The sequence below is a fragment of the Cyrtonyx montezumae genome, unplaced genomic scaffold, assembly GCF_038088225.1.
Source record: "Cyrtonyx montezumae isolate F1298 unplaced genomic scaffold, pur_monq_1.0 scaffold_59, whole genome shotgun sequence".
In the NCBI taxonomy this organism is placed as follows: Eukaryota; Metazoa; Chordata; class Aves; order Galliformes; family Odontophoridae; genus Cyrtonyx; species Cyrtonyx montezumae.
The window spans coordinates 499,087-521,687 of NW_027072066.1; the positions used below are offsets into that span (position 1 = coordinate 499,087).

The 22,601-nt window shown below is 51.2% G+C and overlaps 1 protein-coding gene across 1 annotated transcript in view; it reads left to right on the forward strand.

Moving 5' to 3' along the window:
* The window catches only part of SHANK3 (SH3 and multiple ankyrin repeat domains 3), a 255,468-nt gene that overhangs the window by 23,274 nt on the left and 209,593 nt on the right, over window positions 1-22,601 (forward strand). Inside the window, 2 exon segments of the mRNA XM_065749212.1 lie at window positions 11,133-11,336; window positions 13,794-13,865. Coding sequence (XP_065605284.1) covers window positions 11,133-11,336; window positions 13,794-13,865 — 276 coding nt within the window.

Genomic DNA, 22,601 nt, shown 5'->3' on the forward strand with positions numbered 1-22,601 from the left:
GTGCTCAGCAGGGCCAGGATGGTGCTACTGGAGGGGAGAGCCTTCCAGCTCCGGGCACAGGGGTTGGGTTTGTCAGTAACCACTTTGATCACCTCCTGGAGAGCTCTCTGACCTCCAGCACCACCTGGTTCTGTGGGATTTCTGTGGAGCTGTTGTCTTCTGGGCTAGCAGCCTGCACATACCTGCACTGCGAAATGTCTTGAGCAAAATCATGGAATCACAGACTGTCCTGAGTGGGAAGGGTCCCATCGTCAAACCCAACCCCCTGCTCCACACGGCACCACCCGAAACCTATCCCTGAGCTTGGGGCTGTGCTCACTGCCCTGGGGGGGCTGTGCTGTGCCCACCTCCCTCTGCGGCACAGCCTCTCCATGAGCCTCTCCTGAGGCAGCTCCATGCTGACAGATGTTCCGGTCAGCTGGAACGAAGGCACCTACTTCAGGCTGGCCTCAGTGCCCTAAATTAGGGATGCTCGCAGCACTGCAAAATGATCTGTGAAATATTTGGTAACAATTTCCCCCCCTCCCTTTATTAACAGTCACGCTTCCACTGACCTCCTTTTCCTTTTTACTGATGCTGACGACAGCTCTGCATGTTCTTCATGGGATTGTGGAGATTTGGTCAATGGGTGTCCAGTTGTGGGCGATGCTCAGTGGTCTCTTTCTTTGCTGTGCTGGTTTAGAGTTTCTCACACTTCCTGTTCTGCTGTGACCAAAGTAATTGCATCCTGCCTCGGGGTCTTTTTCTGTGGAAAGCGTGATATAAATTTCCTGATGGACCCAAAGGAATCTGTGTTGTTTAAATGCAGCAGCCTGCAAAATCCGCAGTTGCTGATGGAAGGAAAATGCTGATTTTTGAACTGGATAAGGTCCGGAAGTGAAGCAGTCGATATAGGCGCTTCTAATGCTATTTAACTTGCTATTAACTTTAGCTGATTTGACAGCTTGAAATTCCTCTGTACGGCAGAATTTTTATTGAAAACACGGCAATATTGTGGAAGTTGTCATGTGCAAAGCTCGAGGCTGCGGTTGCCTGGGAACTGCCAAGCGTTGTGCGGCTGCTGGGAGCTGCCAGGGCTCAGCGCGTGGGGCAGATGCTGCCGGAATCGATCAACGGAGGAGTGGTTAACACATTTATCAACGTTGTCATTACTCCTTTTTTTTTAATTAAAAGCCGCCGAGCAGAGGAGCGTGACTCTTCCAGCGCCGGCTCTGCCTGTGACTGCGTGTCCCTGCTCCACTGGTGCTGGGACACGGCCTCGCGAAGGGGACCGGAGGGAGCAGCCCTCTGCTCAGCCCGCGGGGTGGCAGGAGGGTCCCCGGGACCCCCAGCGGGGCAACCCCACTTCTGACACCTTCTGCTGTACCCCCAGAGGGGGGTGAGGTCCCCCAGAGTCGAGAGAGGGGTGGATAGTGGAGATGAGGCAACAAAGTGAAGGAACCGCATGAAGCGTTGGGGAAGTTTCACAAGAGAATGGATCAGCGGGTGAGTGCCGGAGCAAATTGATTTAAAAGAACAAAGCAGCAGGTAATTATTGGAGGAGTTTTGGGTACATGAGTAGGTAGTACTAACGTGTGTTTTCTTTTCACTCAAAACAGTTATTAAACCAGGGAAAAGCGATTAGCGAGAAGGAGGTGCTGACGCCAAAGCTTTCGCTAAGGATGTCTTCGGTGTGAAAGTTAACGACCAACAAACTGATACGTAGGACAGTAGTTAGACTGCAAATCAAAAACAGGGAAATTAAGTAGTTGGAAAACAATTTCTGATAAGATTTAACCATTGCATTTCCAGAAGTTGACGTCTCCCTGATCTATTTCCATTCTATAATAAAAGAGAATGGATGTCAGGCTGGTAACTGAGAGGATTTATCAAGACTTCAGAGGAGCTTCAGGGAAACACCTCTGGAATGTCTTTGCGAGTTGCCTGGGGAGACAAGAAGAGCTGCAGCACCTTGAACGCCTAGTGAGGAGATTGAGTCATGCATCTCCCGAGCCAGTGATGAATTCCTGCCTCCGGAGGAGTTTGGCAGGAAGGAAAGTACCTCAAATTTTGTAACTTTGCTCAGATTGTTAGTGGTTTGAAGAGGAACGTAGCAGAGTAGTGGGTGAGCTTGGTGACACAGGGCTCAGCCACCGGCATCCTGCCTGGAGCAACAGAACCTGGCTCTGAGGGGGCACGTGCTGGAGGGATGAAGCAAAGGGTGGGCACACAGGGATGTGGTGAGGCTGACCAACACCCAGGTCCCTTCGGTTGGAGGGAAGGTGGTGGAGCAAATCCCACTGGAAGCTCCATCCAGGCACATGAAGGTCAGGAGGTGAGTGGGAACAGCCAGCTTGGTTGTGCCAAGGGTAAAGCATGCCCAAACAGCCCGGTTGATTTCTCCATTGTGATGGGTGATGCTTGAAGAGGAGGGCACAGGAAATGCCTACCTGGAATTTGAAGAGGTTTTCAGTGTGTTCTGTAACATCCCTTTTTGCAAAATAGGACTGAGATGGTTTGGATGGGTGGAGAATGAGGTTGGTGGACAGCTGGCTGGACCACCAGTCTTGAAAGGTGGCCAATGGCCATGCAAAGCCCACCTGGTGGCTGCTTAGGAGTTCGCTCCTCAGGAATGGATATGAGAGCTTACACTGCACAGTATCTTCTTAGCAGAGCAGCACGAGCCAGTCTAGGAGCAGCCAGCAGGCTGAGGGCAGTGCTGCTCCTCAGAGGGGTCTCCACTGGCTCCAGGAATGGCCACAAGGACTGGGGTGAGTTCTGCCCATGGGCTGCAGCAGTGCCATGGGGTGGAATGGGATAGAGCAGGATGGGTGACTGGACACCAGGTGGCTTGGCAGGAAGGGCTGAGGGACCCCAGGGGCCCCAAAACCCAGCACTGGCAGTGCCTTTGGCAATGAAGTCTGAGCACACCCTGGGCAGCAATGGCTGCGTGCAATGGTGGGGATGGCTCCCTCCCCTCAGCACTGGTGAGACCTATACAGATTGTGGGATCAAGCTGGGCTCTCCAGCCCAGGGCAGATGTTGCCATAGCCCAGGAGGTTCCACAGAGTCTCTAGGATAGTCGGGGCTGAATTTCAGGAGGCTGAAAGGCTGAGAGTAGGGTTCGCTCAGACCAGGGAGGAGGAGGCAGAAGGAAGACCTTACTGCCATCTGCAGCCGCCTAATAGGGTGGGAGAGGCGGTGGAGATGGGCACCTCTGGGAGTGCCACGATGGGACAAGAGGACCAAGCTATTTCCAGGGACATTCTCTTCTGAGGCCTCCCTTCACTGCAGGAAGGGCTTATAGAAGTCAAGAGGTCTCTGTCTTTGAAGGTGCTTGTTCATAGGTTCATAGGTTCATAAGGTTGGAAAGGACCTACAAGATCATCTAGTCCAACCATCCTCCTATCACTATCCCTACCCAACTACTAAATCCAATCCCTTGTCCAGTGCTGCGCTGTCTGTAGCCAATCTCCCCTGCTCAGAGCAGGACCAGCTTTCCCCAGGGCCCTCCAGGTGTCAGTCTGTGACTCCCTACTGTGGGGCTCCTTGGGTGAACCTATGCTGGGTTGTACAGAAATACCTATTCTGGGTCTAGAATGGCCAATGACAGTGGCAGAATAACTCTGCCAGTTTGTCTTACTCTATCTACACTGTCTATCCTCCTGAGTTTTGTTTCGAAAGACTTTACTGTCGGGGAGCAGAAGTTGGTGCAAGTTAACAGAACTGCTGCAGTCGTAACTAACAAGGTGGATGTTCAGATGTCTGTATGAAGGCAGTATGAAGATCCACCCACAGAATTAGCCTAGTTGTTGAGACCTGGAGGCAGAGCAGTGGTAGGTTAATGTGAAATGGGGGAAGTTGTAACTTGGAAGAAAAGAGTGGTAGTAAACTGTAAACCAAGAGAGAGAGTTGCAATTAGAGTCAGACCTGGGTAGGAAGGCCAAACAACCTGTGATGCACGCAGCACTGATTTGTGGTTATGACTGCACGAGTGGTGGTACTTGGGAGACCAATTTGGAGTCGATTGCCAGAACCCCGCGGCATGCCATTGAGCAGAACAGCACGAGTGTGTCTAATGAAGATGTCGTCTCTGTCTCCTTGTCTTGTGGTGTTTGCATCAATTCCCAAGGAAATAGTACCTGTTTATATTTCCTATGCCACTCTTGGTTTTGTCACATTCCATCTTGGTGTTCTTTTTCCCTTTTTCCTGGGGACTCTTGTCTGTTTAGCTGAGCTTCACATGGATGCTGCTCCAGGCCGTTGGTTGTCCTGCCTTCCCTTAACCACACCTTTCCCATTCTGCCACAGTTAGGGCTGCACTCACTTCGAGGACGCGGGCGTACCAAAGGCTCACGCCATGATGCTGTGCTGCTTTCTGTTGCTTCAGTAGTGCTCCCTGCCTCTTTCTGCAGTCCTTTTCCCACACGCTCCTGTTTCAACAAATGCTGTTGTTAGAGGCTGCATCCCTAGCTCACCACTCTTCTTTTTTTAATTTTATTTTAATTCTATTTATTTTAATTCTAACGTGGACTAAACTAGAGCTGTGCCCTTCAAAATAATAATGTTCTAATTCATTCAGATGTGGAGTTCTATAGGTAGCTAATTCCAGATCTAGAATACAAGAAGCTGTGTATTGGGAAGAACGTGGGTTTGGTTGTCTGGGTGAGGTGGAGTGGTCAAGCTGAACCCAAAGGGCCACGTGCTTTAAAGGAAACTGCTGATGCAACGCCTGAAGATCAAAGCAAGCAAACAGGGAGTCGAGGACAGTGTTTTGTGTCTGTATGTGACAGCTGGGAGGCAGATGCTGGAATGTTGCCTCTGGCTCTGAATTCTGCTCTTTAAGAAGTATATTTAAAATTAAAGAGAGTGCTGAAAAGAGCTACAAGAATGATTTGAGATCTGGAGAAAATGCATTACAGTTTGTGAATGTCAATCTCTTCAGCTCACCCTAAACAAGACTGAGAGGTGACTGTTAAATGGAGGCTGGAGCACAGCAAGGAGCTGAGAACTAAACAGCTGTTCAGTATTGCAGAGAAAGATACAAGAAGGAATGACTGCAAGTTTAAACAAAGGGGATCAAATGAGAGCCAAGATAAACCTTTTATCACTGTGGATAAGTATTTGGCTTGCAAATTGATCCAAGGAGGGAGTATGTTTTCCATCATGTGCATTTTTGTTTGTTTCTTTCTTTTTTAAGACCCAAGTGGAATGGTTTTCAGGGAGTGCAGCCAAATTCAAGGAACTCAGCTCACTATGGGAGTGAATGGTTGATGCTTGCAGGGTAGTGGTGGAGAATCTGACAGGCCTTCGTGGCTTTACATTTGCTGAATCAGAGGACATGCTGGCCACGTGCTTCTAGGGCAACTGCAGTGTGGTGTGTTCATTGTTTTCACCCATTTTCCAGCCCAGCTTGATTGCTTTTACTCTTTTATGAGAAGTTCTTTACATCTGTTGAATGCATTTATTAAATGTAACGCTCAGGGACAGGGTTAGTAGGCAGTTAGCAGGCGTAGCGGGGATGGGTTGGGGTTGAACTTGGTTGTGACCCTTAGAGGTCAGCGATTTTATGATAAGGACTTTTCTACGAAACTTCAGTTTCCTCTGTTTTGATTCTGTATGGTTAACAGAATACGTAGTTCAAATAGCATGGTAGTCAAGATATATGATGAGAAGGGTTATCGTGGTGGAAGGGAATAACCAAAAAGAGAAGGAATGCTCACCGGTGTCCCAGGCTGACAGTGTAAAAACTCCAAAGGAGTGATCTCCAGAAAGAGACCCTTCCCCAGTGGCAGTCAGCCCTTAAACGAGGTCTATAGGAGAGATGGAGCCAGGCTCTGCCCCTTCCGGTCACACAGGTGCATTGCCTTCACCTGTGCTCCCTTGGCTGACTCAGTGCTCACCTCAGGTGATCCAGCAGTGGTTCAGGCCGTGATTCAACAGTCCCCATATGGATGCTGATTGAACAGAAGATCCTATGCACCCTTCTGAAGAAGCTACTAAACCTTACGTGGCTTCTGCAAGCCTTATGTCGAGCTAAAGTTTCTCAGATCCCCATTTACCAACTGCTCACACATTAGATAGTAGTTGTTGATCTTTTATTTTTTTATTTTTGTGTGTGGTTGTGACGGTACAGTGACATGCCAGAATACTTCCGGGTCCCTGAAGGAAATCATCGCTTCTTTAATCTGTGTCAAGCTCTTTGTTTGGACCTGTGATTGAATCAAGCTGAAACATTTTGCATTTCCTTTCCCGTGTTTTCTAAACAAAGGGTTCAGCAGTTGGATGAAGCAGGACGGTGACGGTGCTCTTCAGCAGCCCTTCCCTCACAGGTGGCTGAAGGGAAAGCTGTCGCAGCTCTGTGTAAGAGGGAGCTCTTGCTGGAGCCACTCATTGGAGTTAATCAGGTGCTGAATCTCTTCAAACGCTCATTTCAAGCTGCGTTTGTATCAGAAACAGCTGTTAGACTGAAAGCAGTGATGGAAGGTCTTTAGAACGGGGGTGGCTGTCGCTGTTAGGAGGTGGAATACAACTCTTGGACTCTCATGCCTTTTAAAAAGGATTAACTGTGGTTGGTTTCCTGAATCAGGCAAGGGATGCAGGAGGATGACACAGCAGTCAACAGTGCCCTCCCAGACTGTCTTACAAGCAGCAACTGTTTCACTGGAAAACCTAGCAGGGCAAAATCCTTTATCTACAGCACGTAACTCTGCAAGAAGGGCTTGTGCACGGCTGCTTTCCTGCTGAGAACCAAGAGCCTCCCTCCTGCTCATTATCTTGTTTCCTCTTGGTGGGGGCAGCTTCTCCCAGTGTGATGTTCCAGCACATCAGATGGCAGAGCCGCAGCTTTCCTCAGGAGGTGATCTAAGCCCCAAAATTCTCACTGTTTTGCCAGTATACACAGCTTGTTCTGTAAGCTGGTCCCAGCTTGCCCACCACCAGCACCCGGCACACAGGAAACTTGTGCTAGCATCGCCTGGTGGTTGTTCCTCTCCGTGCTCCCTGCGAAGCCCAGCTCCTTCCCTGTGTGCCTGCAGGAGAACAGCTGCCAGCAGGACCCTGCAGGGGATTTGTAATCTGCCCTGGGTCACTGGAAGGCACCACAGCTAAAACTGCTGCTGCAAGGGAAAAGCTTTTGTCTTGGTTTCAGCAGGAACCAAGTCGTTTTTTTGGTGGGTTATATATATATTTTTTAATTTAGTTTGTAGTGTCTGATGTGATGTTATTATTTTAGCTTTGAGAGAAAAACGCCATTGCCAATACACACTGATGTTTCAGTGTCGCTGAGCAGTGCTGCATGGAGCCACAGACATTTCAGCTCCTGGTGCTGTGCTGCAGTGAAGGACTTTGGGGGGGGGAAAGGAGCTGTGTGTGTAACAGAACCAGCACTGCTAACCCAAACTGGGCACAGGAGTGTCCAATGCAATACGACATCGAGTGAAAAAGATATAAAACTGTGGGCAGTTGGCTGGTGGACACTGCTTGGGGATGGGGGTGAGCATTGGTTGTCGGGTGGGGCGCAGCTTTGTCGTGCAGCACGTGTTCTGTAAATGCATATTATCATCATTCCTATTATTTCCCTTTTCCATTTTCTGCCTCAGTAAATATTTTTTATCTCAACCCATGAGTTCTACTTTTTTTTTTTTTTTCCCCTGCCTGCTTCCTTCCCCCCATCCTGGTGGGATGGGGCAGTGAGTGGATGACTGCATGTGTGGTGCTGCACTGCTGCCAGGTGAATCCACAGCGGGCTTTGACCAGAACAGAAAATAAATGTGCAATTGGGAAAACCAAGCACAGCCTGTTAAAGACAGGCAAGGAGGTTCCCCTGGAGTCTCCTTCTCTGGATGTATTCAAGACCCACCTGGACATCTACCTGTGCAACCTGGTCTAGGGAGATACTTTGGCAGGGGGTTTGGACTAGATGATCTCCAGAGGTCTGTTCCAACCCCTACAATTCTGTGATCTCCTTTGAAGGAGCAGGGGAGAAGGATTTGTACAGCTCCGTTCCCCTGCCGTGGCCCAGGCACTGCAGGCTGCTCTGTGCTCCCGTCACCTTTGTCAGCTTTACCTTTCCTGTTTCTGTTTTTTCCTGAACAGACAGCCCTGGACGGGCCCGTGTGGGGGATCTGGGTGTGCTGCCAATTTCGGTGCAGCAGCCTCCATCGCTCTGGCTCACACCCCAGCACGGGCACGTGTGGCCCTGCAGAGGAACCCCAAGTCAGAAACACGCGGCATACTTTCTCCTTTGTGCACCATCTCCCTGCTCAGCTGGAGGGCCGAAGGGGCTCTGCCATGCTTTGGGCACTCTGGCTTGCTGCAGCAGGCAGCCATACCAGAAACATTTGGGAAATAGGAGAGCCCCCATAAGGACGAGCTGCACCACAGCCCTGCCCGTGGTCCATCAGCTCCCTGCTCCCTCTGTGTCCCTGAGGTTTTACGGCTTTGTCACCATTGTCTGTTTGCACGCGGTCGTCGGGGCTGTGCTCCGCTCTCATCTCAAAATGGCAACTCCCATTTTCTAAAGGGACTCTTTCTATAGATTCCCCAGCTCTGCTGTTTTTTGGTTGCTATGTCTTTCTCTGGAGGTCTCTCTCTTCGGGGCCGTTTTTCCATTTTGGCCATACGTTTGCTCAGAGCTTCTGATGTGATATTATGAGATATGCTACCTGCTGCCTGCGAGCACATCACCTTTTCAGCTGCTGCTTTTAATTTCCTTTCAATTCTCTCTCAGTTTTGTGCCCTTTGATGAATTTTTTTTTGTCTTTTTTGCTGTTCAGGGGTTGTTCTTTGTTGTCATTATTGCGGGGTGGCTCCTGAATAGATCTTGTCTGTCATCCTGTGCACTGCAGAGGATTGAAGCTAGAGCAACGAGCTCTTTCTTCCTTCAGGAAGGTGTCATCTACACTGCCGAAAAGTTGAAGAGCCGCATTGTTTTCTTTCAGGACTTGTTCCAAAGGCTTTGATTGTTACGGTCAGCACTTAGTATTGTACAGCAAACCAAAGTGAGTGGCTCATGCTGCAGCTGCCTGCAGCCCATGTCCCCAGCACAGAGTGGGCTCTGCGGTGCCCTGCGTGTCCAAGCTTGATGTTCCTGTCCCGATGGGGATGGGTTGGTGCCTGGCTGAGTGCCTGTGGTTGGGCAACTGAACTCTTCCTGCTCTGCCCAGGTCAGCCCGGTTCTCCTATGGAAGCTGCCAGGGCTGTCCCCGCTGTGATAGTGGGAACTGATGTATTTCCACACAACCAAGGTCGGAGGGACCCTTACTGCAGTGTCTGCCCTAACAAAGTGAGCACAGAGCAGCTGTCTGCTGTGGGTCCATGCAGACTGCAGTTTGCCGGCAGGGACTGATGGGATGAGTGTCATCAGCTGGATTGCTCCTGGAATGGCTGTGCTGCATTGTGGAGTGCAATAAGCATGTTTAGTTGCGGGAATCTGGATGGGTTTAATACATTTTAATACATTTGGTGGTATTTTGAGAAACTGAGCTTTAAGATACATTGAATTGGTGGGATTATGGCCACAAAGGACTGCAGCGTTTTGACCTAACGGTTGAAGCAGGTGTTTCCTTCTTTCCCATTTCTGACACTGTCTGACAAAGCATGCTGCAGGATGGAAAGTGCTTTCTCTCCTAAATATGGAGTGTTAATACTCTCTGGAGTATGTCTGTGCAGTAAAAAGCTCAGGATAAGATTCAGTGATCTTTGTGCTGGGATATTCCTTCAGCCAATGCTTGTGCTTGTCCACAAGGTCACTTCTGTCAACATTCTGTTTTGTTTTTTCATTGACCATACAGTTTCATACTGAAAGGCGTAATATGACAGTGAGGAAGACTCCTAGAGGTGAAGTAGGAGGGTATAGATGGTGTTTTTTACTAAGAGTTCCTAAAAGAATGATGCGTATTCTGCTTCTCTTTGGCGTCTCTCAGGTTTTGGGCTCCTGATGTCTCACACCAGCAAGGAGCCACCTCCTCATTAGCCCCTGCTGTAGGACAAGCAATAGTTGATAAGCACAACAATGTGTGTGTTGTGTGGTCAGCGATGAAGTAGGTAACGCTGACCTCTGCTTGCAGTACAAATGCACACTGCCAAGTGCGAGTTATCCTTTCCCGAGAAAAATGAGCCCTAACATCAGCTCAGTGGCTGCTGCCTGTGTTGCACAGTGACTTATGTGGGTACAATGCAGCACAGCACTGGCTCTCTGCTGCCTCCCACCCTGTGCCTCAGCAGGACCATTTGCTTTTCTCTAGGCAAAGCTGTTTAATTTTTCAAAGCAGTGCCTGTCTAATTCACAAAACTATAGAGACACTGCTAGGGGGAAAGTAGGCCTAAGCAAACCCCAGGGCTCTGAAGCTGGAGGTCGTAGCATCGTGGAGTCATTAGGGTTGGAAAAGACCTCTGAGATCACCAAGTCCAACCCCTTCTCATCCCCACTATGCCTACTGACCATGTCCCCAAGTGGTTTAATGGGCACGGTGGTAGTGAGTTGGGGTGAGATGATCCGTGATGGAGGGAGTGAAGATGTGCAGTTACCTCTGATGCTCGAGGTGAATATCAGTCCCCTGGGCTGGGGTATGTGGTACAGGTCTGTCAGAGCCATTGGAAGAGCTGCTGTGTGCGTGGAGGGGGTGATGATCAGGCTGTGTTTCTGCTTGGAAAGCCAAGCAGGTGTCTGTGGTCAGGCATCAACTCTTCAGCGTTGCCACGAACAGAAACTACAGTTATGTCACTGTATGACTCCGTGCTGGACCTGCCCCTTGGATACTGTGTGCATCTCCAGTCTCCTGTGTTGGGAGTGATCACAGAATCACGAAGGCTGGAAAAGACATCTGAGATCACCAAGTCCAAGAGCAAAGAAAGAGGAAAATGAAAGTAATCACAACAAGAAATCGAGGGCCACAATGCAGAATATGGGACCTGGGAGGGGAAGCTGAGACCGCTGCTGAGGACCTGCTGTTGTGAGCTGACCTCTGGTGTGCCAGCATGTCCTCTGATTTTAAACATTTGATTCTTCACCTCTTCCTCCCCTTCTTTTGCCAACCGGCACTGCAAAGGTGGTGGCGTTCCCCCCTCGTCCTCCTGCTCTCTCTGCATCCCTGCGATGCGTGGCAGTGCCCCGCAGAGCCCGGCTCTCACTGCCCTCTGTCTCTCCACAGAAGTGTCTGCGGTTGAATCCGGACGTTCCCGTGTGGTCCTCCAAGCAGCGCATTCTGTGCACCCTCAACCACAGCCTGAAGGATGTGCTCAACTACGGGCTCTTCCAGCCGGCCTTCAATGGCAGAGCGGGGAAGTTCCTGGACGAGGAGCGCCTGCTGCGGGAGTACCCCCTGAATCCCGACACTCCTGTCCCCTACCTGGAGGTAGCTGTCTTTTTTAACGTATATATTTATAAATATGGCTGTGGGCAGCCTGCTCTCGTGGTTGGCCGCGATCCTGAGGGACAGATTCTTCCTCTGGGCCCTCTGGTTGCAGCTCCTTCTTCTTCTCCTGGCAGATAACCGCTGTGGGGAGCTGAGTTAGGGAAGGAGTGCCACAGGTACAGAGGGAAAAGCATAGGGAGGTCTTTGGAAATGAGGCTGAAGGGATTGAGTTTGGTATTTTTTACTTTAGTTTTACATCAAATTTCTTTTCTTTTTTTCCTTTAATTCACAGTTACTGTAGAGACTGATAGGGAATGCTGTGCTTTGGCAGCAAAGGCCATCCCTGCACAGACCTCATTCTTGTGATGAACACAGAGGATACATGCTAGGTTTCATTCCATATTACATTCCGTTCTGGAAAATTAACTGGAACAGAAATGCATGGAATTGCTCTGTACTGACATTCAGTATAGGTTTGGTCTGGGACGGAGGGGGTCGTGTGTGCAGGTGTGTAACGCAGGGTGGGCTCCATTGACTCCCCACTGTCTGTATGGCACTTTGGTTTCCTGCAGGGAGACCTCTGCTTCAGGGGCCCTGTGCTATAATTCACCCTCAGAGCCCACTTAGGAAGCATTACACACTTAAGCTGCATGAACTCTTATAAGTGCAAGCGTGAGTGCTGTTATTATAACTAATCCTGACTAATTTGGAAAGAAAATACCGCACAGTTTCTGAATAAACTAATGTCAAATATAGATTAAGACTTTGCAACACCACGAGCAATGCTTGCAAGTAAGCCTATGAGGCAGTCAGCTCCTTAATGCTCCTCCTGGAGGCTTTAGTCCTTTGTTTCGTATAACTCAGCATAATGTCCACACTTAATGTCTCAGTGTACGCATCTGAAAGCAGACCTGACACGGCTATTTGTTGTGGGCCGTTTCAGATCTTCTTAACTTGATGGGAATGGCAGCTGGGCACGGCAAAATCAGGTTGGAAAACCAAAAATCCAGAATCCATTTACAAGGCACTGATCCCATGCTGCTCCCAGGGAGGGTTCCTGAGCCCAAATGATAAATGAGCCCTCAGGGCTGCGTGCGGATCCATGAGGGTTTGTGCAGAGTCTGAGCAGCTGACGGTGTCACACAGCTCCGCTCTCCTCTGATGAAGTTTTGCCTTGCCCCTGGGTGGCACTGTGTGCTGTCACATCAGAGTGACACGGCTCTTCCTGCTCCGAATTGCTGCATCCCTGGCTGTGCTGCTGGGATCGGAGCTGGTTGCACCCCGGCATGGCGTGGGAGTGGAGAGCTGTGGGCAGTGCTTGCAGAGGAGCCCCGGCAGCACCTGCAAGGGTATGTCAGAGGGCTGGGCAGCGTTCACCTGGGAATGGTTGCACAGAGTGCTATGAGGACACATCTGCCCAGCTTTACTCATTTATGACAGGTTCTGGAAGCCGAGGGCCGCAGCAGACTGAGAATGTGGAAATGTGTTGCCAGCACTCCAAAGCGACTCCAGCCCAAAGATAACTCGGTGTCAGTTCAGACTCAAATAATAGAACGTCGGCCATGGATTAAGTTGATGACAATTCACTATCTCAGAATGCAGTGAAAGAAGATCTAGTCAAATCCAACCTCACTCCTGAAGGAGGGCATAATTCTGCCCAATAAAGGTAGCTGCACAAAGGTGGCAGCCACTGGGCACTACCTGGTTGTGTTCCACGTGGTACTCACACGTGGGATTAGTGCTGTAAGGTGTCTGAAGTGCTATCATCATGCAGATAAGCCTGGGTGGGTTTCTTAGGGGCCGATGTCAGACTCGCTGTGGGTGCCCCACCCCAGTACAAGTTGGGCTCGAGGATCCTCATGGGTTGCTTTCAACTTGAGATACTTAACAGTTCTGTTAATTACAAGTCACTGCTGGTAGGGAACAGTGGCATAGGTGCAGTCCTTAGGTCATTTGGTACAGGACCCATCATTCCTAGATCAGACAGGGACGAGGCTGCTTGCAAAGGAGGGGCTGTCATTTCTGAAATGAAAGTTTCAGAAGGAAATTATCAGTGTTCTTGTCAAGAAGGCAGACATTAATTCCCAGCGGGATCCTATGGCACAAAGTGATGCTGGGATCCTTTGGTGCCTGCCCTGACAAGCAGCAAGGTGGTTCCAGGAGTGGTTTGGGTGAGGAGATGGACATCAGAGCAGTGTTTGGTCACACTCAGCACCTGAAAGGACGCTGAGAAAAGCTGGAATCAGATAGATTGATATGAAGAACTGGTCAGAGCCTCCTCACTGAGGAAAGCAAAGATCGATGAGAAAAAATATGGAGGAGAGCAGTGGATCCCATTCTGTTATGCTCAGATTTGGGCTGAGGGTCTCACTGCAGGGCTTCACTGGAACAGCTCCAGAGCAAACTGATGCTGAGTGGGCTTTGTGCATCTCACGTCTGACATTCTCCCTCTTGCAGTTCCGGTACAAGCGGCGTGTGTACACCCAGACTTTACTGGATGACAAGCAGTTTGCCAAGCTCCATACCAAGGTAAGGCTGGAGTCGAGCCTGTGAGCTCAGAGTCCTGGGTACATGCACAGCACCAACGGTCCATCCTGATGGGTGGTGGTCCCCGAGGGCACCAGGACCTGGGGAGTTCAGCCTTCCTCTCATCAGACCTCAGGTCTTTTCTCTGAGCTGCTGGTGTGGCCAGAGCTGAGTGGAGCAGTGTGTGTGTTATGGTGGGCGTGTGGTGGGCACGGCTCTGCTGGAGGTCTGGGGCCAGCTGTCTGCAGGGAGCTGGTGGGGGAACAGATGATGGGTTGGCTGAAGAGCAGCTTTGTTCTGTTCTCTGCCCTGGGTGGATGACAGAACGCCCGGGAGCACAATGTGCACACTGAGCAGCATGCTGTCCTCCCCCTCAGGGCTTGCTGCACGCCTCTGCCTGGTGCCCCGGCTCTAACTGTGTGTGTGGGTCAGGACTTTGCGTGGAGCAGGGAGCACTGTTGGACTGCTGTTCCAGGCATCGTGGGCAGTGATGGAGGAATGTATAGATTAATGGTCAGGGACACCCCACGTGGCACAGCTGGCAGGTGTGGGGGGTGATGGGTGCTGGGAGTGACAAGCACTATGGGGTTGGGGTAGTGGGGGTGATGGGCACTGTGGGGCTGGGGCAGAGGGGGTGGTGGGCACCGGGGGTGGCAGGTGCTGGGCACACAGTGGTTGGATGGACGCTTTTCTGCATTGCTGCTTACCTGCCAGCTGTGGCAGCTCCATGATATCATTTCTCATCTAAGAAACAAAGAGCAATGAGTGTGGAGAGGTCTGGGACCAGCAGAGGATTTCTGTTGCCACTAATATTTGTGCCTTGAGGCAGCACAGGGCTCGTGGGGATGGTGATGTCTCCTGGGAGAGCGGGGCCAGCGGTGGGCAGGTGGGCTCTGGCAGCATGGCTGGCTCCGATGCAATGAGCAGCGTTTGTGAGGATGGGGAGGGGAGGACACTGCCAGTGCCCACCAAATGTAACCCATGTTCTGGGGCAGCCCATCAGGAAATGGGGCTCAGGGCAAGGAGCAAGGGCTGCGGAGGGCTCCTAGGGTGCCCTGTGCTCTGAAGGAAAGTGCAAGGAGGCCCTGGGGGTCTTGTTAAGAAGGTTGTAGGACACAGACCTGCTCCTCGTTTTTGCTCGTGTATGCTCTGCGAGGGAGGCAGGAGGGAGCTGTAAGTTCTCAGTGAACATGCACAGCAGCAAGAGCAGAGCTGGGTGGAGCTGCAGACGTAGCACAAGAAGGGGGGAAAAAAACTTTGTCCCAAAGGGCTCGACCTACTGCAAAGGTTAAAATCTTCACGGGAAGAAACACGTCCTCTGTCTTCCTTTAGCGGCGCAGCAGAAAGGAGGAATAAAACGCTGCCAGGGCTCAGATCTGACTCACGGAGATGAAAGTCACGAGGTTTCTGTCTAGTGGCATAAGAATATCCAGGCACAGATCTGGAAAGCACTCAGCATCTCCCTGGCGCCAGGAAACATGAATCACTCCCGAGCGCTGCCGGTGGGAGCGTTTCCTAGAGGGAGGGCTGAGCCAGGGAGACCCAGGCAGCCACGTCTGAGGACATCCCCAGGAGTGTGCAGTTGCCATAAATGTGCTTTATTAAATATTCACTTAATCTCTGCGCTTCAGCGTCCGCTTAAAATAACAAATCTCCTTCGAGTCGTTTCTTTACTTTTAAGCTGTCCCTTGCTACTGAAGTACGGCATCCGAGGGGGATGTGCAGCCCCGTCTGCCTCCATCAGGAGGATGCCAACGTTCTCCCGGAGCTGTGGTGCTCATGGGGCCAGCAGAGCCCCTCTCCTCCCCGGGCTGTGGTGCTGTGGGTGGCTGAGCATGGGTGGGATGGGCACCCATAGCTCCGAGCAGCAGTGCTGGGGCTGCACTGCCTCTGGATGAAGGATTTAGGTCAGATGTGAGGGGAAGTCTCCCCTCTTTTAGTTTAAATCCATTATCCTTTGTCACATCACTCTCTGCCCCTGTACGGCCTCTCTCCTCCTGCTGATCAGCTCCTTCAGGTCTCAGTGAGGTCTCCCTGCAGCTGTCTCTTCTCCAGGATGAAGTCCCAAGGGCAGAGCAGAGGGGGATGGTCCCCTCCCTGTCCCACTGTCCCCCTTCAGAGCAGCCCAGGGGGCAGTGAGCTGCAGGCCTGCCCCTAACAAGCCCACCCAAAGGTGAGTAGAGCAGCGAAATGTTCAGAGTGAAAGTCTCGCTCTGGGCAGCAGGATGCTCCATGTGAGGTGTCAGTTCTTGTTTTCTTCGCTGAATTGCAGCAGTCAGATTGGAATGGGCAGTACAAACAGAGGGTGTTTGAGAAGGGCAATCCCTCTGTGTTTACAAACAGAAATCTTTGGAGTACAGTCTCGGCATTTACCAACATGGCCACGAAGGACATTGAGCTCATGAGGGACGTGGGACAGTGCCACCTTGAAGGAGGGAGAAGCAGCACTGTGAATGCCATGAAGTGATTATTGGCAGCGCTTCTGCCGTTACTGTTATAGATGATATCAGTGTGGAGAGGGAGCGTTGACCGTGGGTGGTGATCCCCACGTGCTGCAAACTCTGCAGGTACAGAGGACAGCCAGGAGGGACTGAGTGCACATCTGCTGCCTCTCGGCCCCTTCCAGGGAGCAGTGGAGCTCTGTGCTGTGTGAGGTTGTGTTGAGGGGGGAGGGGGTCTGCCTCTGCTCCCAGGGAACAGTGACAGGACGAGAGGGGGTGGGCTGATGCAGAGCTGGGAAGGGTCAGCTTGGAGATGGGGAACAATCTGTGCTCCAAAGAGCGCTCAGCACTGGCGCAGCTGCCCAGGGCAGTGGGCAGTCCCCGTCCGTGGGGGTGTCCCAGGGCCGTGGGGATGTGGCACGTGGGGACACGGCCAGTGGGCACGGTGGGACGGGTCGGGGTTGGGTTGGGGATCTCAGAGCTGTTTTTCAACGAGAATGATTCTGTGTTCTCCAGGAGGAGATGGGCTCCAGTGTAGTGGTGGAGCGGCTGTCCAAACACAGCCTGGGAGCTCCCATCAGGGTCGTGGTACTGTGGTGCTGATCACTTTGCGCTCCTAACTACAATATTGTTGCACCTCTGAAAATCTGATTGGGGAGACAGGAGAGCTTGTTGGCACCAGCAGGAAGTGCTGGATGGTGAAGGGACTCGCTGGGAAGTGCCAGTTGCTGTCTGATAGCCCAGGCAAGAACTTGTGAAGTGACCGTGCAAGGGGAGGAAAGGAGCTCAGTGGCTTCGTGCCTCCTGGAGGCACCGTGACCCTGTGGCATCTGCCATGCTCTGGAAGGCAGGTGGTTTATTATAATCCTGGCTGCTGTTTGGAGCAGACCGGGCTCTGAGAAAAGATTTTTGCTTTGATACTGGAACTGCAGGAAGGCAGGCACCCAGAGAGAAAGGGTGTTTGTCTCCCTGCACTCGCAGTGGGACCCAGCAGCGTCCCTGCACTCAGCCCAGGCTGAGCACCCGGCAGCAGTTAGAATAATTTATCTGCAAGAAGAATATCTCGTTTAGTTTCTTTCATTTCCATTCAAGAGAGAAAAGCTGGTGAGAAAAGCTTGTTCCCTCGCACCAGCTTCCTCTCTGTGAGCTTTTTTTTCTGGAGGGTGTTGATTTTTCTTGCAGTTTTGTACTAACGGAGGATAATGGGCTGCACACAATGTCCCAGTGGGATGGTCGGGGCTGTGCTCCCTCCCTGGGAGCTCTCCTGGCCTTAACCCCAGGCTTTGGTGAATGTGCCTCACACCAACTCAGCAGGCTGAGTCTGATGACGTCCAGTGTTTCAGGTACGGGTGCAGAAATGGAGCTGAAGCTCAGGGATCAGTGGCCGTGGGTTGGACTGCAGTCCTGCTGGCTTCCAGGCAGTGGGATAAGGGCAGAGCCAGGTTTCGGTTCCTGTCTCTTCTAAAGGGGCTCCTCCTCCACCGGGAGCAGGGCCGGGCTGGCGGACAGCCTGCAGGAGATGAAGGAGGTGGTGATCACCTCTCTGCTGCAGAGGTTGAGAGGAGGCTGCAGTGGTTGCAGTGTGGGGATGGGAGAGTCCTGCCTGCCCCATCCCCTTGTGCCCGGCCCTCACCTGACACTTCCACGCCACGAGTTTGGGAAATAGAGATGAGAAATGCCCTTTAAATCAGCGAGGGGCGGCCTCTCTACGCTGGGCTGATTTCACTGGCATGAGCTATCGCCGCGTCTTGCTTTTTTCTCCCTGGAGAAAGTTTCCTCCGTGCCAGTCAGCACAGCCATCCCTACACGCTGATTTGCAAATCACCGTAATCTTCACACTAAGTACATCGCTTCTGCTCACGGGAAGATGTACTGGGGGTGTTGGTTTAAGCAGTTTGATGGCTTTACATCAATGCACTGAGGTTTCAGCTTTTGCATGCAGGAAATAGGATGCTGTGCCTTTACTGGCTCCCGGTGTTTCTTTTATTATTTTGATTTGTATCGAACTATGTTCAGACGGAAGCTGGAATTCAATTAAAATTAAAGCAAAGTAACATTTTAAATTGTATCTTTGCCACTTCAATGAGTGTTCCTCGAATGTACTGAAAACAGAAAGGGAAAATAAATCTATCAGTCCATATTTTTTGTATTTAAAGCTGACTGATCTTTTAAACAAAGGGAGATTGGGTTTGTATTAGCAGTTCCCATTACAAACTCTCAAAGGTATTTAAGTGCCAGAAAATAAGTATCTGGGGAGGTTTCAAAATTGCCTCCGTGGTTTAGGCATTGCTGAGCTCCCCTTGATTTCAGTGGGAGTCTGACATTTGCTCTCTCTCTCCGTGTCTAGTCACCTCAATGCATTTGAAAACCTGGCCCCAAATCCTCTGGTTCTTAGAATAATGAGATCTTATTCCTTTCCCACCAGGGTTTTATTCATAGACCGGGGGAGAAAAACAAGCTTCCGTGCTCTCTCAGCTCTCGAATCTTTCGGCTTTGAGTGAATCAGTCCAAATGAAAAGGAAAATGTGCTGTGTTTCTAGCTAAATTGAAATGAAAAACAATCTGATAGGAAAGCTCTTTTATGCAGCCTAAGTTGAAAAACCAACATGGGAGAGTGTAAATACCAGCATTTGCTTCTGTGAGAGGTGATTATAATGGGCCCAGCATGGGACACGGCTGTGACATATTCATAGTGTTTGAATTGATTTCCAGAGCCAAGGATGGTTTGTTCTGGTTGTGAACGGTGCAGGAGGAGTGTGCTCGAATTCATGGCTATTGGCAGAAGAGTCTTTCAATCAGTATGGCTTTCTAAATGCTTGTAAATACTGCCTTCAGCATAAGTTGTCATACTCCAAACTCCGATTTTAACAGTTGTTTAACTGTGGGAGATAGCCTTAGTGTAACTGGAACCTTGCTGACACAAAGCCAGTAAAGCCAGGATGGCAGTGTAAAACTATTAGAGAGTGTCCAAAGAAGAGCTGCAGAGAAGAGGAAAAGTCTGAGGGAGAAGGGTCATGAGGAGCAGCTGAGGGCCCTTGTTTTGTTTTATCCAGAGCAGAGGAGGTGGAGAGAAGGCCTCAGGGCGGACCTACAGCCCCTAATGGTGACCCTACAGCTCCCTCATGGCCTACAGTTCACTCATGTTGGCCCTCCAGTCCCTCCTGGCGGCCCTCCAGTCCCCTTAAGGCAGCTCTACAGTTCTCTCATGGCTGCCCAACTGCTCCACCATGGTGGCCCTACAGCTCCCTAATGACTGCTCCGCAGCTCCTCATGGCCCCACAGGTCCTTGTGGTGGCCCTACAGCTCCTTACGGCAGCCCTACATCTCCCTCACGGTGACCCTACAGCTCATCATAGCTCTACAGCTTCTCACAGCTGCCCTACAGCTCCCTCATGGTGACCCTAGAACTCCTCACAGACACCCTACAACTTCTTGATGGCAATCCTACAGCTTCTTGTGTTAGCCCTACAGCTCCTTATGTCCCTACAGCTTCCTCATGGTGGCCCTCTAGCTCTGCATTGTGGCTCTGCAGCTCCCTCATGCCAGCCCTGCAGTTCTTGAGTTCATAACTCTGCTCAGCCCTGTGCTGTGGTCCCCATGGTGGTACTGGTTCCAGTGGTGGTTGAACCATTTGGCCGCACTGTGTGGAACAGGTCGCTGTGCCCAGAGCAGCTGGACTGTCTGCGTGGTCCCAATCAAGGGCATGAACCCCCATGTTGGGTGGAGGTTACTGGAGAGGCTGTGGGGCTGTCCTGCAGGTTCTGCCCAGGGCTCTGCGCTGGGGGTCCCATGGGACGTTCCAGTGCTGGAGGCACTGAGCTGCAAGGGCGGGTGGGGGAGAGGCCACCCAGGATGAGAGGATCCTGATGCGATGGTTTGAGGTGTGCAGTGACCAGGACATCTCAATTAGCAATTTCCCGTTCCTTTGCCTAATCCCGTTTCTGTTATTTCTCACCTCTGGCTATTGGCAGAGTGCTGGAGAGATCTGTGGGATGTAGCAGAGCACTTTCCTTGAATGTATGTTTAGAAACAGGCATCTCTATCTCTCTGTGCTCAGAGAAGTGTTTAACTTGATTGGAACAATGGGTTTCCCCAGGTTTATTCTGGAAAGCAGCTTAACTGATTTAATTATATCTATATATCTATATATCCATATCTATATCTATCTCCCAATTGGTAAAGAATAAGAAACTGGAATCTGTCCAGTAAGGGGGAGGCTCAGGTGGGTGTGCTCATAGATATGGCTGCTCCCCATGCCGTACCCAAATTTCTTGTCCCCTCTGGGTACTGCTCTGCTGCTCGACAGATCAAACCCGGCATCCTCCAGCAGCAAAATGGCTCAGGGCGACCCTGCTCCCACTGCTCGTCCCCGTCTCCCCATGCAATTATCTGTTTTGGGTGGCCACATTTGTCTCGTGCTGCCAACCCAATCAAACACGCCATCTCAGCTGTGGTTTTCTTTTGATGAGTCTCTTTGCACTGCTGGGCAAGGGGTGATGATGCAGCAGTGTGCTGGGCCCCGTCCTCCCCCCGTTTGTGAATCTCAGCTCGAGCCCCTCCACCTTCTGGAAAAGAATAGTTTTCTATTTGTAATTTCACCGCGTAAGTCCATTTGCTTGACATATTGTTTTTAAAGTTTTGCAGTGGATTTGATCTGAGACCTTGGGTAGATGAACTTTCTTTGTTCTTCATTTGCAAAGACAGGATGGTAATTGATTTCCCCCAAAGGGAAATTCCATGTGTGGCCCCACTACAGCCTGTGTGGTGCATGGGACCATGATGGTGGACAAACCTCAACAATGGGAGATTAGCATCCCAGAGTAGGGGCTGTATTCTCCTTTTGGTAGTGCAGAAACTATCATTGAAAGTTGATGTACTGCTGATGCGTGCTCAGCTCTGCCAGCACGGATCTGGTGGGATGGGCAGTGCTGTTCCTGGGCACTGCAGTTACCACGTGTGGGGCCGAGGTTAGCATTGTCTGCTGTGAATGGCTATTGGGAGGAGGGACGTACAGATGAATAGAGGTGGAAGGAGCAGGGTTCAAGCTGCACAGTTGGGTGGTGGTTGGGAGTAGGTGCTTTGGGATGACGTCGTGGAGGCAGTCACTGGAACCATCCATCTCTCTGAGCTGTTGCTGCCAGGCAGCTCTGAGCTCCTCCAGTGTTACTGTGCAGTAGCTGAAGGAGTCCTGAGATGGACACAGGTGCTGCTTGGAGTTGCTCATGGAGCAGGAGGGGATGTGGGGGGAGCAGCAAGGGTCTGGGGAGCACTGTGCTGTTGGAAGGGCAGCGCTTGTGCCCTATGACAGCTCAGGGAACTGCTTGTGCTGTGGGTGCACGTGTCCACCTCTGCCACCCTAGACAGTTTCTCTCGTGCTCAGTGTCCCATGATGGCACTGTGAACCTATCCAGGTTGGAGTGGCTCTGGGGGGGATGTGTGGGAGCGCCTGGGATGAGTGAGGTGACGGGTGATGGGGGTCGGCTGTGGCATGCACAGCACCTCAGTAACGCCTGCTGCTGCCCCTTGGTCTCCTCAGTGTCCCCGAGACACAGATAAGGTGAACATTATGGGCCCTGCTTTGGGGATTTGTGGACTCCTCTGTTGAGCCACTTCCCAAAGTGTCAACCTTTCCCCCTATAAAGTGAACATTTAGGCAGAAACAAAATATGATACGAAATCATCTGTGCTCAGAGGAGTGAGGGCTGTTCCAGCACTGCTGGCTGCTGCGTGGCCACTTGTTGACCAAAGCTCTGCAAAGCAGAGCTGGAAGTGCGTGTGAAGTGAGAGTTTTCACATTGTCATCTGTCTGGGTCCTGTCAGCCTGCCTGGCAGAGCGATAATTTCTGGAGCCTGGAAATGTATGGAACAATGTACGCATCAAGTGTGGCTATCCCAAAAGGGGGAAAAGAAAATCCGCACAGCCTACAGCCAGGCAGGCTTCAAGGAGTCCTCTGAGCACTCAGTCCCTTCCTCAGGAGAATGAAATTTGGTCTCTGGCCAAATTGCAGAGAATTGCACCACAAATAAAACACCATTTCGCAGCTGTAGCCGTGGCACCACACAGTAACAGCTGGTGTCTGAGCAGCTTGGTCTTTCTTCTCAAGATAGCCAGCAAGGAGACGATGCACCATCAAAATGACTTGGTGTCCTCGGGAGGTCATGCTGCCACGAGATGCGGGCAGAGCCCCACATGTGGAGCAGGTGGTAGAGCTGCTCAGCACCTTGCATAGTCAGCCCTGTGCTGCCTGGCTGGCAAACACCGCAATGGATGTTTGGGGATGTGTCCGTGTCACAGGTG